Below are 16,662 nucleotides of genomic sequence, written 5' to 3' on the forward strand. Positions count from 1 at the left end.
ATCATGTGTCTGAGGCTGAACTTTAACCAAGCTTCCTGGTACTGAGGAGGCTCTCAATTACACCACACTTGCCTCTCAAGAAACAAAATAAGGAATTACAGTAGGATAATATATTTATTAAATATTCACCATATTCCTCAACAAGCTTCTCATACCACCTAGAGATTTGTTTCTCCCTATGCCTAACTGGGATTGTCTAATCTACAGGAAGGGAGCTGGCATTATTTCATTTATAGAGGATTTATAGAAAGAGACAAATAAGGACCACATGGGATAAGAAGGAATGGATGGGTTGTAGCTTGTACAAATGGAAGAAATGCTCACATCAATAAAATCACAGGTCTATCAAGGCAGAAATATATCCCACTTTGATAAATTTAGTATATAAAGAAAAACACTACTTTAAACAGTATATTGGTTTCCCTCAAGAGGGAATACCAGCTGAAAATAAATTCAAAGGAAATTTTAAAACATATTCACCCACAAAAGATGCCTAGTAGGCTATCAAAGGCTAAGGATATCCTTTGGAAGATATACCTCATCTCTCATCTATATAACCCAGGATTATACTTTGTTTCCTCTCTGAGGGGTAAGAACAGGCTAGATACTTGGTAGAAGGTGAAATGTGGGGGAAGGAGGTAAGCAAGAAAGGAAAAGAATTTACCTGTGTCCAAGGGTAATAAATATCTGTGACATCTGTGGATATGCAAGCTCATATCCACAACCATGGCTAAATAGTGGTGAGTGTCCAAGACACTGTTCAAAGAGAACATGTTTGCATGTAGGACATTGGGAAACTACATGGAGGCACTGCTTCCTGAATTCAGTTGTCCATTTCATTCAGCAAATATTTGATGAGATTTATTATATGCACGGAGCTTTTGGGTTTGTTTGTTTGTTTGTTTTTGTCCCTTTGGAAAGAGCCCTATAAGGAATCAGAAGACCTGACTCACTCTTGGCTTTTAAATGTTAAAAACGCTATTTCCAGTTGTGCGACTAATTTCTATCTTAATTAAATCCAGGGGAAATTTAGACAGTAATCTTTTAGTTCATTCATTTGTCCATGCTGTTTGAAGGAAAAATGCAATAAATGTCTACTACACGCTGGGCACTGTGCTAAATGCTTTACAAATATTATCTTATTTGATACTCACAACAATCCTGTAAGGTAGGTATTATTATCCCTATTTTATAGTTGAGGAAATTGAAGCCCAGTGCAGTGACTTGCCCACAGTCAACAAAGGTAGGCTGATTGCAGACCTAGTATTCTATTCCATTGCACCATTGTGAAGTTTAAATTTGGGGACAGGACATTTAGAAATTTGAAGTTTGATCTAGCAATACTATAGCTATTAATCATATAACCCAAATATATCAAAGAAAGGGGAAAAGGATCCCCTTGTACAAAGATATTATAGTTTGTCTCTCTCTCATAGAAACTAAGGGAATGCACAACTCTTGGGGAATGACAAAACAATTTGTTGGTTAAGAATGTAATAAGACATGATAAAATGGACAATTTTGAAGAAAACTGAGACCCACATGAACTGATGAGTTAGCAGAGCCACAACTCTTTGTAGGACACTATAAAGAAAAATAATTTTTAAAGACTTGACAATTCTGATCAATGCAATGACCAATCATGATTTAAGAGGTCTGAAGATATAGCATGCTACCTATTTTCTATTGGAGAAATGATAGATTCAGAGTTAAAACTAAGACATTCATTTTGAATATGGACAATGAAGGAATCTACTTGACTGATTATGCATATTTGTTACTAGGGTTTGGGATTTTTTCTTTGTTGCTGTTCAAATGGCAAGGAGAATAAATACATGCTTGTTACAAGAAAAATAATTTTTAAAAATAAATTCTAAAAAAGATACAAAAGCTAACTGAAGAAAATCACACATTGAAAACAAGAATGGGGAAAATGGAAGCTAATGACTGTATGAGACAACAAGAATCAAACAAGCTAAAAAGAATGAAAAAATGGAAGGAAATGTAAAATACCTCATTGGAAAAACAGCCAACCTAGAAAATAGATCCAGGAGAGATAATTTAAAAATAATTGGTCTACCTGACGGCCATGATCCCCCCCCCCCCAAAAAAAAAAAAAAAAAAAAAAAAAAGAGCCTGGATAACATTCTTCAAGAGATCATCTGGGGAAAATGCCCTGATAATACTAGAACCAGAGGAGGAAAAAGTCATTAAAAAAAATTCACCAATCAACTTCAAAATGTTGTTGCAAAACTCCAGAACTATTAGCTCAAAAAAAAAAAAAAAAAAAAAAAAAAAAAAAAAAAATTAGTGCAAGCTGCCAGACAAAAACAATTCGAGTATCCAGGAGCAACAGTCAGGATTACTCAGGTTCGTTCAGAAGGCCTGAAATACCATATTCCAGAAGACAAAGGAACTGGGGTTACAAACAAGAATTAATTACCCACTGAGACTGAGCGTCCTCCTTTTGAGGAGATGGATCTTCAATGAAGTAAAAGACTTTCAATTATTTCTATTAAAAAAAAAACCAGAACTAAATAAAAACTTTGATGCCTAAACACAGGACTCAAGAGAAGCATAGAAAGGTAAACAGGGAAAAAATATATATTATTATATTATATCTATTAGTTAAAAGTTAAACTGTTTATATCCCTAGATGGGAAAATGATATCTGTAATTCTTGAGAATTACATCTACTACTGGAGCAGTTAGAGGGGCACACACTGATGGAGAGTGTAGCTGTGAATGGACATTGATGTGATGATATTAAAGAAAAAGACATTAAGGAGTGGAAAAAGAATTGTATTGGGAGAAGAGGAAAGGGGAGGTATAATAGGACAAAAGAACACATGAAGAGGAACAAAAGTCCTATTACAATAGAGAGAAAGCAGGGAGGGGGATGAGCACTGTCTGAAACTTTTGCCTCTAGGGAATAACAATCACTCAGTTGGGTACCAGAAATATTATCTTATCCTATAAAGAAGTAGGAGGAGAAATGGGAAAGAAAAAGGAGGGGTTGGAAATAAGAGAGAGATAGAGAAGATAGAAGAAAGAGGTAAAAGAAGGGAGGAGGGGTGATAGAAAGGAGGGCAGGTAGAGGGCTGAGTGGGTTAGAAACACTACCAAGGAAGGACAGGGTAAAAGGAAAGAACAAATATATATATATATGGGAGAAAATAGGATGGAAGGAAATACACAGTTGGTAATCAGTTTGTCCCTTTTGTTCTGATTTTTCTCTCCCAACGTGATTCATAAATTGTATTTTTTAAAAATTATCGTACATGTATAACCAGGAAAAAAAAGAAAAAATTTTAAAAGTAAAAATAAATTCAAGGATCATTTAACAAGCATTTCTAGAATTCTTTCCCTTTAAATGAAGTAGATTAAGTCTCAGCCCATTCTATTGTTTCAATGGTATTCATATCAGCTAGCCCAAGCATTACCATCAACTTTATTTTAACCTTGGGTCTCCCCTAGTCTCTACTCTACAGAACTATAAGCCTGGCTTAAAATGAGCTTAATTTAGGGGAAAACATTACCTATAAAGCTTGACAAGACTAGCCTCCCCAAGGCTGACCCGGCAAACCTCTGAGAAACCAGAAACCCAAATTAGTTCACTACTAGTACCTGCCACCTAAAAAAGATAGAATTTGCAGACTATCTTTAAGGCCAATCATTTGCCCCACAAGTATTTCAAGAGTCCCTTGTGCTAGGGGCTGGAAAGGGTGGATGGACTATGAAAGAATAGCCTCTTGCTGTTATAAGTTGTATCTACAAGACATTAAGGGTTGAGGGGATCTGAAGACCATAAGTCAGAAGGATGGGGACAATTCATGAAATGTGATTCAAAGCATGGGTTATGATACAGCTTCTGATATAGTACTCCCCATAGGTCAGTAGGATGGGGACAATTCCTAAAGAATGAAGAAGTGTGATTCAAATCAAAAAAAGTTTTGATCCAGCTTCTGATAAAGTGCTCCTAGCAACCCTCAGACTTGTCAAGACTACATTACAAATAAGCTGTGTTGCTGCATGGATGGAATTCATTCCGGAACCATTCCCAAACCAAATAAAATAAGGTCTAGGACCTCTTCCTCCAATTCAGGAAACTGGTTTTTATAACATTCACTTGGGGAATACATCTATCACTAAATCACAGCTGGGCTTCTGTGCCTTGTCTCAATCAGCAATGGAGTAAACTGAACAGTATCACAATAATGCAGGCTGTGATTACACCTACCCAAGAAAACAAACTCTGCACATCTGCAATTTTTTTCTAATGATGTATTGTTCTTTTTCCTTCTTTCCCTTTAAAAAAAAAAAAAATACAAAATAATACAGAAGTGAAAAGCCCTTCCCTTGTCAGGCTCTGTTGTTATGCTAACTAATGAGAGATAAATATGCCAGGCAATAGCTAATAAGTGCCATTCATTTTACTATTTATTCCAAACATTTTTGTAGGAATGCCTTGTCTATTCAATTCCTCTCCACAGCCTCAAAGACAAGATCTTTATTTTTAGTGAAATAAGGAGACAGGAGAAAGATAGTTAGCAATTAAAGCATATTTTTGTTCTCTTTGGTGTGTGTTCTCCACCCAATCCCACCCCACTCCCACCTTCCCAAAAGAAAAGAAACAAACAGCAAGAGAGAAAAGAAACTTGAGTTGTTGGAAGGCTGTTACATATTACAGCAGTCAATAGGCCTGGCACTCACTAAATTTTTTTACTTTATTCCTGATAAAATAGTGCAGGTACCAGTTGGGAAGGAAAAAAGGATGCTGTCAGAAGGATGTCAGGTCTGGTACTGTGTGTTTTGTGCAGTTTGGGGCTTCCAGCCCATTAGCCTAGTTTTCATGAGGCAGCTTCCCCATCTTATCTGAACATCAATAGCTACAGTGGGTTCCTCAGAGTTGTCTTTTCTTTGCATTTGCCCTGATGGTCTGAGGATTTAAAATTTACTAGGTAAGTGCCAGGGAACGGAGTAGTCTGGGCTTGAGAAATCTTTGTGACCTGATTTCACGTTTCCCATTTCCTGTCTATATGATGAACTATAAAGGTGACATCCCTTAAATTTAAATTTTCTAATTAAGCTATATATTTGTATAGCTCTTTATACATGAAAGCCCTTTATCTTTATTATTATTACTCATTTGACCTTCCTATTAATCCCAAATTACAGGGAGCAAATACAACCAATATTATTTTTATCTGGAAGAGAAAAACAACATAAAACATCAACTTATGCCCAAATATCACATATATGTCCAATAAACAACAAAAAAATACCAACACATTTTTCCAATTACCTCTTTTCTATGCTTTGAATCACTTTATTCTTCTCTATTTTATCATGCTTGGGGACTTTTAAAAATTTATCTGCTTCCTCTTAAAAGATGGAAAACAAGCTCACCTATACAGAAGACTTTAATCAGCACAAAGAGAACTTTACTAAATGTAGTTTGGGGATCTTCACTCTGAGTAATTTCTAAAGACTCTTTTCCTTCTTTCCTTGTCCCCTGGTTCACAGAAATTCAGAAGTTCCAGAAAGGTAACATTGCTATAGGAATTAGATCTGAAAACTTTACACATGCCAACAAAAGTGAGATCCAAAAGGCCTGCTGATGTTACATCTGTGACATATCAACACACTGAGCAATACAGAATAGAGCCTGGTCTCACTCCCAAGAAGGACTCCGGACATACAACCCAGGCCACAGTGGCATGGATACTGAGCCAAGTTGAAGACATTACAACACAACCTATTGGACACCTAGCAAAGTGATCTTAAGACCACATATTGGATAGCTATCAATTGCCTCCCCACTGTTATTAGGTTCCTCAGCATAAACAAATTATCATATCCCTGACCTTAAGAATCGTTCTATCGGGGCAGCTAGGTGGCACAGGATAGAACACCAGCCCTTAAGTTAGGAGGACCTGAGTTCAAATCTACCTCAGACACTTAACACTTCCTGGTTGCGTGACCTTGGGCAAGTCAATTAACCCCAAATGCCTCAGCCAAAAAAATATAAATAAAGAAAATCATTCTTTCACTTAGGGGTAAGACTAGTGCTTTCCACATAGGCAAGGTAAGCATCCTCTACTATAGTTAAAACAAAAATATCTTTACAGAAGAGCAGCAGAAAGCACCGTATTTTTTTCCTAAACACAGATCTCAGAAAACTGAATCACATTGAGTTGTAGCCTTCCCAATTAAATTTATCAATCAAGAACGATTTTCGGTTTAAACAAAGATTTCCTTCCTGTTTATGTTGTAAATTTGGGATTAAGGGAATGCCAATTTTGCAAAGAGCCTGGAATGAATTTGCAAGGAAGAAGCATTTATTGACTATATGCCAGGAACTTTACTAATCACTTCACAAATATTTAATTTGTACACATCACCTGGAAGTTTGGTGTTATTTTACAATTGAGCAAATTGAGGGAGGGAGAGAGAGTAGTTAAGCTACTAAGTATCAAAGTCTGGATTTGAATTTGGGTCTTTCCTGACTCCAGAGCCAGCATTCTATACACACACTTCTGCCAAGTCCCTACTTTGGAGACAGAACCAACTGATGTTAGACAAGGCAATGGAGCAGGAAGCTTAGCCAAAAAAATAAAAATAAAAAGGAAGCTCAGATGCTAATGGTGAATGGAGGAAGAATCCAAAATAGAAGCCAGAACAGGATGACTATAAAATGATTCAGTGGGATCTAGGAAAGAAGCCAATTGAAAAGATCCTGTGTGAAAATCAGGAAAAATGAAATAAGGTAAAAGTAGCCCTGCATTTGGAGATAGGATATATAGACTCAAGTTCTACCAAGCCCCACTGACTTTATCCCTGTCATCCATCCTATTCTATCTGCCAGGAGAGCAGTAAAGGACTTAGGAGATAAAATATGCAAATTGCTTTGCAAACTTAAATGGCAAGTAAATATCAGTGACAATTATGGATTAATCGGCTCAGAAAGAAGTTTTGATATGGACCACAAATTGGGCTTCATAATGGCTAAGGACTAACCATGGAGTGACCAACTTAGGACAAGAATGAAACTGAAGTCAAATTTATACTAATAATTGACCAAAATGGAATAACTGCTGTTAACAATTATAAATTTGCCCATGTGCATTGTTTATCCTTACTCACCAAGACACTTATTTGGAACAAAATGTCAATCAAGCCTGAAAGAGAATTACAACAAGCATCCTGACTTTGAAGTCTTAGGTTCAAATCCAGTTTCTTCTATTTAGTACCTTTGGACTTTGGGGAGTTTAACTTGTCTTAGAAAAAGGTGAAAAGACAACTGCAAAGTAAAATGAGCATAGAACCAGACCACCTGTTAACATCACTGTGATAATCAACTTGGAGTAATTTAAATCTTCCTAACAATACAAAGATCCAAGACAACTCCTAAGGAGTCATTATGGAAAAATGCTATCCTCCCCTAGAAAACTGATGGGAGTCTAAATGCAAATAGAAGCATACCAGTTTCACTTTTATCTTTTTTTTGTATTTTCCTCTTCATCTATTTCTTCTTTCACACGGTGGACATGTGACAGGTGGAAATGTTTTGGATGAATGCACATATATAACCTATTTTAAATTTTAAGAAAGGAGAAAGTTTGGAATTGAAAAATTTTAAATGAATGTCAAAAGTTGTCTTTAAATGTAATTTTAAAAACTAAAATGCTACTTTAAAAAAGTTACTTGCCCAGACCATAAATCTATAAAATAAGGGGGCTAGATTTAATGCCACCAAAGATCCCTTTCAGCTATCAATCTACAATAGGGGCCTTGGGCAGACCCTATCTTAAAGAAAAACAATCTTGAAAAAACTCTAAATCTGCCCCACTAAGCAAGGTTTCCTGAGCCATCCATCAGTAACAGAAGTAACAACTGACCAGGCACCCATCCTCATCCTACATGCTGTTCTGCTCTTGAGAGAAAATATCAAATTCAAGTATCAAATGTTTACTACATTAACATTAAAGCCCATTTAAAAAGAAAAAAAGCAGCATAGAAAATAGAAGCAGGTTTGGAATCAAGATGACAGGAGTTCCACATTAAGTTCTTATGTTGGGCCACATTCTTATCACTGTTCCAGATTCATCTTTCACCCCTGCATATATGCAGCTCCCTTTGTTAGTCACTGAAGATAAAAAGAATCCAGCTTTCAACTTTACTATTGGATTTTTTTTTTTTTTTACTAGTGGATATAATAAATAAAACAGTAGTGGGAGGCAGGGGGTGGAAGACCCATACTGGGGAAACTATTCATAGACTTTGTGACAGAATCAGCATCTAAGCTGTCTCCAAACAAGAATTCCAAGAGGCTGGGGCAGTTACATTCTAGGTTTGGGGGACTGTTTGGGGAAAGGCAGATGAGTACATGGTTCTGGAAAAGATTTGTCTGGAATCTAGGGCTTGGGAAAGGCATGGTATGAAATTTTTTTCCTGAAGCACGTTTCTTCAATATTGAGATCCTAAGCTCTTTTTTGCAAGATACCATGCCTTTCACACAATGGGAACCCCTCGCCACAAAAACCTATTAAAATATAACTCCTCAGAGGACATAGAGAAAATGTTTCTTAGGGATTTAACTCTGGGTTTCAGTTCCCTCATCTGTAAAATTAGGGTGTGACCTATGCTAACATCCTTCCTAGTTGGATATACATGATCCAAATCATGTATGCTTACCAGACTATCCATTAGAATTCCAGTCAAATACAAAGTCATAGCAAATAAATGACTATCCCATACCCAATCAAAGCAAAAGGAACACATCTTTATAGATTGTATTTTTTGTTACTAGACATCTCTTTTGCTCATTCTCTTTCCACAAAGTCCAATTTCAGTAAGGAACTGATAATTCTTTTTTCTAGCCCCATTAAATACCAGGTCATCTAATTTGGTAAGACAAATTTCCAGGAAAACCATTTTGTAGTCTTTAGTTTCATATCCTTGAAGACTCACTGCCTCAACTACCAACCCCAAGTTCCTCTTACCCAGCTAGGAGCTAATAGTGATAGCAGTAGACAATTTTAGTCAAGTATCTAACTGGGTAAAATGAGCATTATCAATCTTCTGGGTACAGAAAAGCTAATTTTCTCACAAATAAATTCTACTATCAGCCATAGCTAAGGACTACCTCTAGATCCCATTCCCTCCCCCCCTCCTCTCTTTTGTCTGCAATTTCAAAGATTCTTTTCCATCAACCTAAAGATATGCTCAGATACCCCAAATCCCAAATACCTTCCTTTGATCCTTCTAAAATTCTGAAATATTCTCTAAAGCTGATGCCACTTCAATTATCCATAATTTTACCCCAACTCCTTGCAATCAATCTGCCTTCTGTTCCTACTAAGCCTATCACCAGATTCTACAGCTTTTTAGTTCTCTCTATTCCATCTCTGCATTGGCTTCAAAGCTCACTCTCAGTTCTGAATATCCCAGCAAACTGGGATATTCCTTTATGGCAAAAGCATTTACTCCAATGGCTTCAATCATAGATCCTCTATTATTTATCTTCATTTCTAAATCTTTAGATATCTCCAGGTACTTTCAAACCATCACCTGCATGTTTCACTATCTCAAAGTCAATAGTTATAAAATAAAATCTCAAGTGTTTTGTCATTTTTATTATCTGACACTAATTTGCAACTACAGGTAATACTGTTCTTTTTCTCTCCCTCCTTTTTCTAATTTTCTAATACCTGTCTATTCCACCATTATGTATCAACAACTAATCTACCAAAATCCAAATTCTCATTTACATTTCTAAATTACTGCAATAAGTAACTACCTCTATTCAATCAACCTTCATAATGCAAAAATGTTCCTTATACATCTGGTCATGGCAAGTTGCCCAATTTAAGCTTCTTGAAGATATGAACAATTTCAATTTTGTCAAACCATATAAATAAGGCTTTATTTCATAAGATTTTAATGACTAATAAAACATTCAATGAGTCCATCGTTCCTATTATTCCCAAACAACTCATTCCCATGTAATTCCATCCATCATTCTCTTAAGCACTACAGAGAACTATCCTCTCAGTAATGCATATTCCTATACTGGAGTCCACTTTGTCTTACTCCCCTTTCCCCCACATAATGTCACTAACAAGTCTTAACATCCCGCCATTTTTTAATTCATAGCCAATCTTCTCATTCAAGCCTCATCACCTCTTTAAAAGGCTGACCCTCTAAATTCAAGTTCCTGTTTAAAACACCTTGTATTCTAACTAAACTAGGTCACATTTTCTCAAGCCCGGTCTCCCTGCTTCTGGACAAATATCCTTACTACTATTACAGCTTAATTGTGGTGTAAAAATTTCCCTGTTATATTTGTGCGCTCTCCCATTCCAACTACCTCTAGAACCTATTACAGGGCCTTGATCAAGCAACAAGTCCTTAAAAGCTATTTAAATTGAAACTTTTTTGCTTGGTATACAAGGCTCAATTATTTCACACTAATCCCACCTTTCTAGATGTTTCTCCAATAACCCTAGAAACTGACTTTCTGACCCTCTTCCAAAGTCTCTTTCTTCATGCCGTTTTCAAAATTTATAATCCCTACCATTTCAGTTAAAATAGTTCAATTGTAAAACTGGCAAACAAAAGTTACTTCTCCAAACCAAATGTCCCAAGGACACAATATATCAAGCCTGGAGTTTAATTAAATCCATGTTATACAATGCTAAATAAACCCAACCAAGAAATTTCCCACTGTTTCCCCCCTCTTGGTTTTTTCCCCCCAAGCCAAGAATCATGTTAATATTTCAGATCCCTTTGATAGTCTGCCATCTGGCAATTTACATATATCTTTCTATTTTGAAGGTTAACTAACTACTCTTTCCCTTAAATCCCAAAGCAACTTAAGTCATTAATGATAAACTACAAGTAACATCATTCCTTATCCCTGCCCATTACCTTTTAGCATTCTGAACCTTTATTTCCAACCAGGTAAATGCAAACAGAAAGTTTTGTGAAAAATAAAATCAAACAGCTTAAAAAATTCTCCAATGGAATTTAATTTCTATTGTGATCCTGGGATCCAGAAATATATTCTCAAGGGAAGACATTCTATGAATACATAAAACTTAGTATCTTAAAATTTGGCTAAAATCAAACTCCATCTCCACCTTCCCCAGTCACACATCTTGAACCAGAAACAACTTCTAGGTGAAATTACACACTAAACTAAAATGCCATGTATCAGTCAGCAAAGATCCTTGCTCCTCTGATCTTCCAGGAAAAATAAAAATTTAATTTAATTGCTTCAAAGCTAAATGTAGGTGAAGTGAATAAGGAAGAATGTTTTATTACCTGAGACAGACAGGAGAATAGAGTTCTCAACTCTAATATACCCAAATAGTATGCAATGGGCATATTAAATACACAAGAGTGATGGACTTGTCCATGCCTCAGAGGAGGGGGGGAGGAAGGGGTCTGTTGTACAAGTAGACCTTTGTTCATTTCAGGTTCTGAGATTTGTTGGACCAATACTTAAACATCAACATAAAAACTATTATGTGATCCAACAATGAGGCAAAATTTGACTCAAAAGATCAGAATGGATTTGGTAAACATTCAGTTGTTAGCACCACATATTTATGAGAACCCAAAATATGAGCATCTGCATGATGCTATTAAAACTTTTTTTCAAAGTTCAAAACCACTGACTGGAAGCACCATAGTCCATTGGAGCATTTTATTTGTATGTATGTTTTACACCCTTAGAAAAAGAATCCCAGGATTTTTCCTCCTGTGTGTTTTCGTCTTGCTTCCTCATGGTCCATGATGCCAGCTGAGGTTGTAAGCACAATGAACCTATTAAAGGATGAAAATAAAGAGAAATAAATTTTTCATATAAGAATAAGTTTTAGCAATAGGGTCTACTTGAAAAAGTATATTATATAAATCTCTACCTTAAGCTGTCATGGAATCAAACTTGCAACCTTAGGTATGAAGAACCCTGCTATGGGTTTGTTTGTTTTTGTTTTTTAAATTTCCATTATTCTCCCCATAATAAATACAACTATTTCTCTGTTCAATGAGTAAAATTAAATCAATTATACATAGCATTTTTTCAATGAAGACCTAATTTCTTTTACTCATTCAAAACTTTTGACTTCATTTTAGTAAATTATGGAACCATAATCTATAAGGATCTTCTTATAAATTTAATTTAAAAGTACACATTAGTTGGAGAAAAGCATTACTTTCTGTTCTCAGAGTAGAAAGTCTGATTAATGAACAATACTTTTTGTGCATTTTCCTGAGGTATAATTTCAAAGTCATTCATTTCATTGTCACATTCAACACATTTTTCAAGATTCAAAAAAGATAAATGACTATGAAAAATCACCCAGAGCCTAACTAATGAAAGCTTTCAGTTCATTATAAATCAAATCACCTCACAGAAATTCTCAGAATTATATACTCTAAATTGCACAAATAGACCCTTACCCAAATTGACGGGATGGCAGCAGATTATTCTGCCACTTTTCCAGATCTTTCAATTGAACATCAAATCTGGGGCTGATTACACCACACTGTATTAAAATAATAACAATAAATAATAATAATTTTAACAGAAGAACTGCATTTTAAGGATATACACTTTTAAAGGCATTAAAATGTTAATTCAGCAAAGTTTTTCATTATGAGCTGGAATGGTCTAAGAAGACCCTTTATGAAAAGGGAAAAGAAATCTGAATGATCAAGAAGGAAAGGGAATTGAGTAAAAGCTAACTTGGAGGAGTTATCATTTGTGAAAAGATGGAGAATGGAGATTATGTGAAAAAACCAGGAACAGGATAGGCAGGAGCAAGGACCTCCAATAAGTACAAAATTTGTGCACACAATTAATGCACTTGGGAAAATGCATTAATTATGCAATTAACTAAGCAATCTTGCAGCTACTTCTCTTCAACACACTAAAAGTATACAAGTAACTCCTTTATGTTTATTTTATTTTAGTTATTTGCTTTCTATAAAGATTCACAACTGAAGTAAACTCTTTAATGTGTTTGCCAATTTTCTATTTGTTGCAAACTGCCAAGATCTAGCCACCACAGAAGCTGATCACAATGTGTGCAGAGAACATCCCGTGAATGAAACTCCTTTGCAAATTTTCTAGAAATAAACAAATTTATCTAGTCTACTCATTTTTATTATACTTAAAACCCTCTTCAGAGTAATTACATATTTGAAAAAAATTCCCAATATTATAAATGCTACCATTTCAAAAGTACAATGTTTAAACATTAAATTAAACAAATGTTTAAAGTATGGAGTAAAATATTAATATTGTTAGCATTTGTCCTTCTATATAATCTCCCTGAGCCTCAGTTTCCTAATCTATGAAATGAGGGCGAGATGACCTTAGAGGTCCCTTCTAGCTCTGGCTCTAGGATCTTATACCAAGGACAGTTAAGCTTATTTACCTGGCTATTAAAAGTATAATTTATTTCAGTCACTGAAATATGGACATTTATAACTACTATTTAGCTGGCCTAAATTCTTGTTTTAAATGACAACTTTGGTTTTAATAACTTATCTTTCCCAGAACCGCATCTCTCCCCCAAAAACATCTTTCTTAGGTTCTCTTAAGTTGCAAAATGTCCACCAAAATCATACTAGCATATAGCAGTCTATAAATTCCTACCTTGTTTAATCTGCCCGTGAGGTTCACAACAATTTTTCCTGCTCTGTGATCATCAATGATCTCAAATTCGCCGATGTAACCTAAATGATATAAAACAGTGCACGTTAAGCAAAAAACATTGTTTGCAACTTGCGTCTGACATATCAATTCACTGCTCCCCAGATATTTTTTGTACCAAAACTAATATTTCTAATGTAACTAAACGACTACCTTCGTTTTACACTAAAGAAAATGTAATGCCACAGAATTTCTAGTGTTATGTTAAAGCACATAGCAAATGAAAATTACTCATTTTTATTATACTTAAAACCCTCTTCAGAGTAATTACATATTTGAAAAAATTTCCCAATATTATAAATGCTACCATTTCAAAAGTACAATTTTCTTAAAATCTTAAGTTACTATCAAGGATTACAAAGTATTTCTCTTTTATGTTCTGTGTAAGCCTCCTTGTTTAGGCCAGAATGCAAAAAGAATCATACTTACCGTGCTTCATCATCACAGTTAAGAACCGGACAATTACTTTAGAGCACGGCCTAATGAGAACCTGGCGTTTTCCTCGCTTTTCTGCATTGTTGATGCTTTTGAGAGCATCTGCCAGGACATTCATGCGCACCATGGTGGCTATCAACGAGAGAAAAGATATCTTTGTTAATAATGATATCATCAGATGAAAGGGAATAATTCCGAAGGTTCCCCACTGGCAAAATCAAGATGCCAAGCATGCAAAAATACTTCCAATAGGGCATAAACATCCTTAATGAGGCGTAAGAACAAACAGTCCAAGTTTAATACTAGGAATAGGGATTGGACCTGTGATTAATATAATGTAAGAAACTCCCTGTCACTTTCTCTTTAACATAAATAACAGGGAGGTTATTTACACTCAGTATCAGAAAAAACACACTTGAATCCAAGTATTCCAGCCTCTCTACTCTATGCATAAATCAACTGCTAAAAAGAACATTTTAGACCAGATCTAAACTTGAAACAGAAAAAATTCCCTCACTCTCCCAGTCCAGGCCTTGTGATAAATATGAGGCCACAAACAAAAAGGAAAGTCTCAATCAACAAGGAGCTAACGTGGTATAGTGGGAAACAAAAAGCACGTATCACAACTAAAGGTCAAAGGGAATCAGGACACATAAAAAATACACATAAATGTGAGCTTTTTAGTGAAGCTGGGATTCTAAAGAATTGAGTAAATACGAGTTGAATGTTGAGCAAAAGGCCCAATTTGACCGGACGACACCGTGATTAGGGACTAAGGTATGCTAACCCTGTGAAGTTAGGTCCTCCATAACAAAATTAGGAGCTTAGATAAATGCCACGAATTTGTATCTTATCCTACCCAGAGTTTGTTAATTAGGGGACAGAAGTGGTCAGACCTATGCTGGAAGCAGTGTGGGGAATGATAATTAGTCGCCAACAGCCGGGACAGACTTTTTGAAAGACGCCGGGGAATGCTACCCTTTTGGAGTTAGACCGGCAGACTTGGCCTAGGAATGGGAGCAGAAAAGGGAAGGGCACTGAGGCTTAGAGTTACCGGCCAAAGATTTCCCCGAGTTTGCAAAGCGACTCTAGCAAGTTCTGTTCTGCAGCAGCCACCCTTTTTCCTCGTTCTCTTCCATTCCCACTGAGCACACAAACTCGTTGGCAGTAAAAGCCTTGACTCCTTGCTTTTCCCAACTTCTGGCACAATTCTTCCCCCTACGCTGTCTGTCCGGCTCTCAAGCCCACTTACTCTTATGCCTGCCTAGAACGCGCTCCTCCTTCCCCGCTTCCTACGATCCCCGGCTCTCTTTCCTCCAAACTTCAGCTCAAGGGCCAGGATGCGCAGGCAGGACGCAGCGTCCCCTTTCTCCCAGTTGCTAATCCTTTGCCTGCCATAGTTTTTTTGGAGCCAAGTTAGGGCTTCCGTAAGGTCGGGCTTAGGCGCGTACGGTCTCAAGCAGAACATTAGTGCTCCTCGGGGCCAGGAGCACTTCTGGCCTTTTCTTTGCCCCCTCAGCACTTAGCACATACCGCCGCCTGGGATCTCTGAGTTTGCTCAATGGCTACCGGACTCCAGTGCCCCGATGGCCCGGCCTTTGGGCGGACCGCGCTGCCAGGGTCTGCAGTGGGTTCTCTTACACGCTTTCCAAGCCCTCACGCTGCTACAACGCGCTCCTTTCGGGACTCGAGCTTGGCACGGACGGAGCGACGGAAACGCCCCCCGGCCGACTGCAGCGGGGCTCCCTTCGCTCCCACGTGCACGAACTGCCCGGTTCGGGCCGGAGTCCGCGGGCTCCCATTAGACTCATGGCAGCCCCCTCGCCTCTCCTCGTTGCCCGGGAGTAGTGGCACCAGCTCCGGCCGCCGGCCAGCTCCGTCCCCAGGCTCGAGAAGCGCGGAAGCACCCGGACCCGCCCGGGCAAGTAAAAGAGAAGGATCCCGCAGACATAGAGGCACCCCCCCACCGGTCCTCCCGCGTCCCTGGAACCCTCGCCGCGAACTAAATCGCAGCCAGACTAGAAGCCTTTGAAAAGGCAGAGTCCAGTACGCCCGCAGAGCCCACGAGCGCGTGTTCTGGCCACAGGATGAGGCCGATGCCCCACGGATGCAGACGGAGAGCAAACCCAAGGCTACTCACCGGCGCTGCAAGATGGCGGAAAGAGGACGGGATGGGTGAGCGCGGAGAGATATGGGAAGCGCGGGAAATCTCGCGACGTTTTAGAGGAGCGCCGAACCGGATGAGGCGTGTCTGCCTGCGCAAAGACTAGAGCAAAACAGAACCGATGACATCGAACCGAGAACCGGGAAAGGCGGGGACTGACGGCAGCCTGGAGGCGGGGCCTCGGAGAATAGGGGGGGAGCAGTGGAAGGGCTGAGCCAGAGTTATTGACCAGATGCGTTTCATCTCCTGCTTTTTAAACCTTCTATTCTGGTTGAGACTAAAGTTCTTCTCAAAGAATTGAAATATCTAAAAGTTGTTTGCCTGTTTTTCATAG

The 16,662-nt window shown here is 37.7% G+C and overlaps 1 protein-coding gene across 1 annotated transcript; it reads right to left on the reverse strand.

Annotated features, from left to right (window-relative positions):
- Positions 1–11,698: 11,698 nt before the first annotated feature.
- On the reverse strand, positions 11,699–16,434 carry RPS15A (ribosomal protein S15a). Its single transcript, XM_074280892.1, has 5 exons — positions 16,305–16,434; positions 14,159–14,296; positions 13,673–13,752; positions 12,472–12,557; positions 11,699–11,832 (listed from the first exon to the last, which is right to left on the reverse strand). The coding sequence occupies exons 2-5, from the start codon at positions 14,289–14,291 to the stop codon at positions 11,739–11,741; spliced, it is 393 nt and encodes a 130-aa protein (XP_074136993.1). The 5' UTR covers positions 14,292–14,296; positions 16,305–16,434; the 3' UTR covers positions 11,699–11,738.
- Positions 16,435–16,662: the final 228 nt, after the last annotated feature.

The sequence above is a fragment of the Sminthopsis crassicaudata genome, chromosome 1 (genome assembly GCF_048593235.1).
Source record: "Sminthopsis crassicaudata isolate SCR6 chromosome 1, ASM4859323v1, whole genome shotgun sequence".
Lineage (NCBI taxonomy): Eukaryota > Metazoa > Chordata > Mammalia > Dasyuromorphia > Dasyuridae > Sminthopsis > Sminthopsis crassicaudata.

What these genes read in the sequence shown, in the direction of transcription:
- RPS15A (XM_074280892.1), bottom strand. Translation starts at nt 14,291, where the DNA reads ATGGTGCGCATGAATGTCCTGGCAGATGCTCTCAAAAGCATCAACAAT. An exon ending in TCACGGGCAGATTAAACAAG is followed by an intron (nt 12,558 to 13,672) that starts GTAGGAATTTAT and finishes ATTTTAATACAG; the next exon opens with TGTGGTGTAATCAGCCCCAG. An exon ending in CTGCCATCCCGTCAATTTGG is followed by an intron (nt 11,833 to 12,471) that starts GTAAGGGTCTAT and finishes ATCCTTTAATAG; the next exon opens with GTTCATTGTGCTTACAACCT.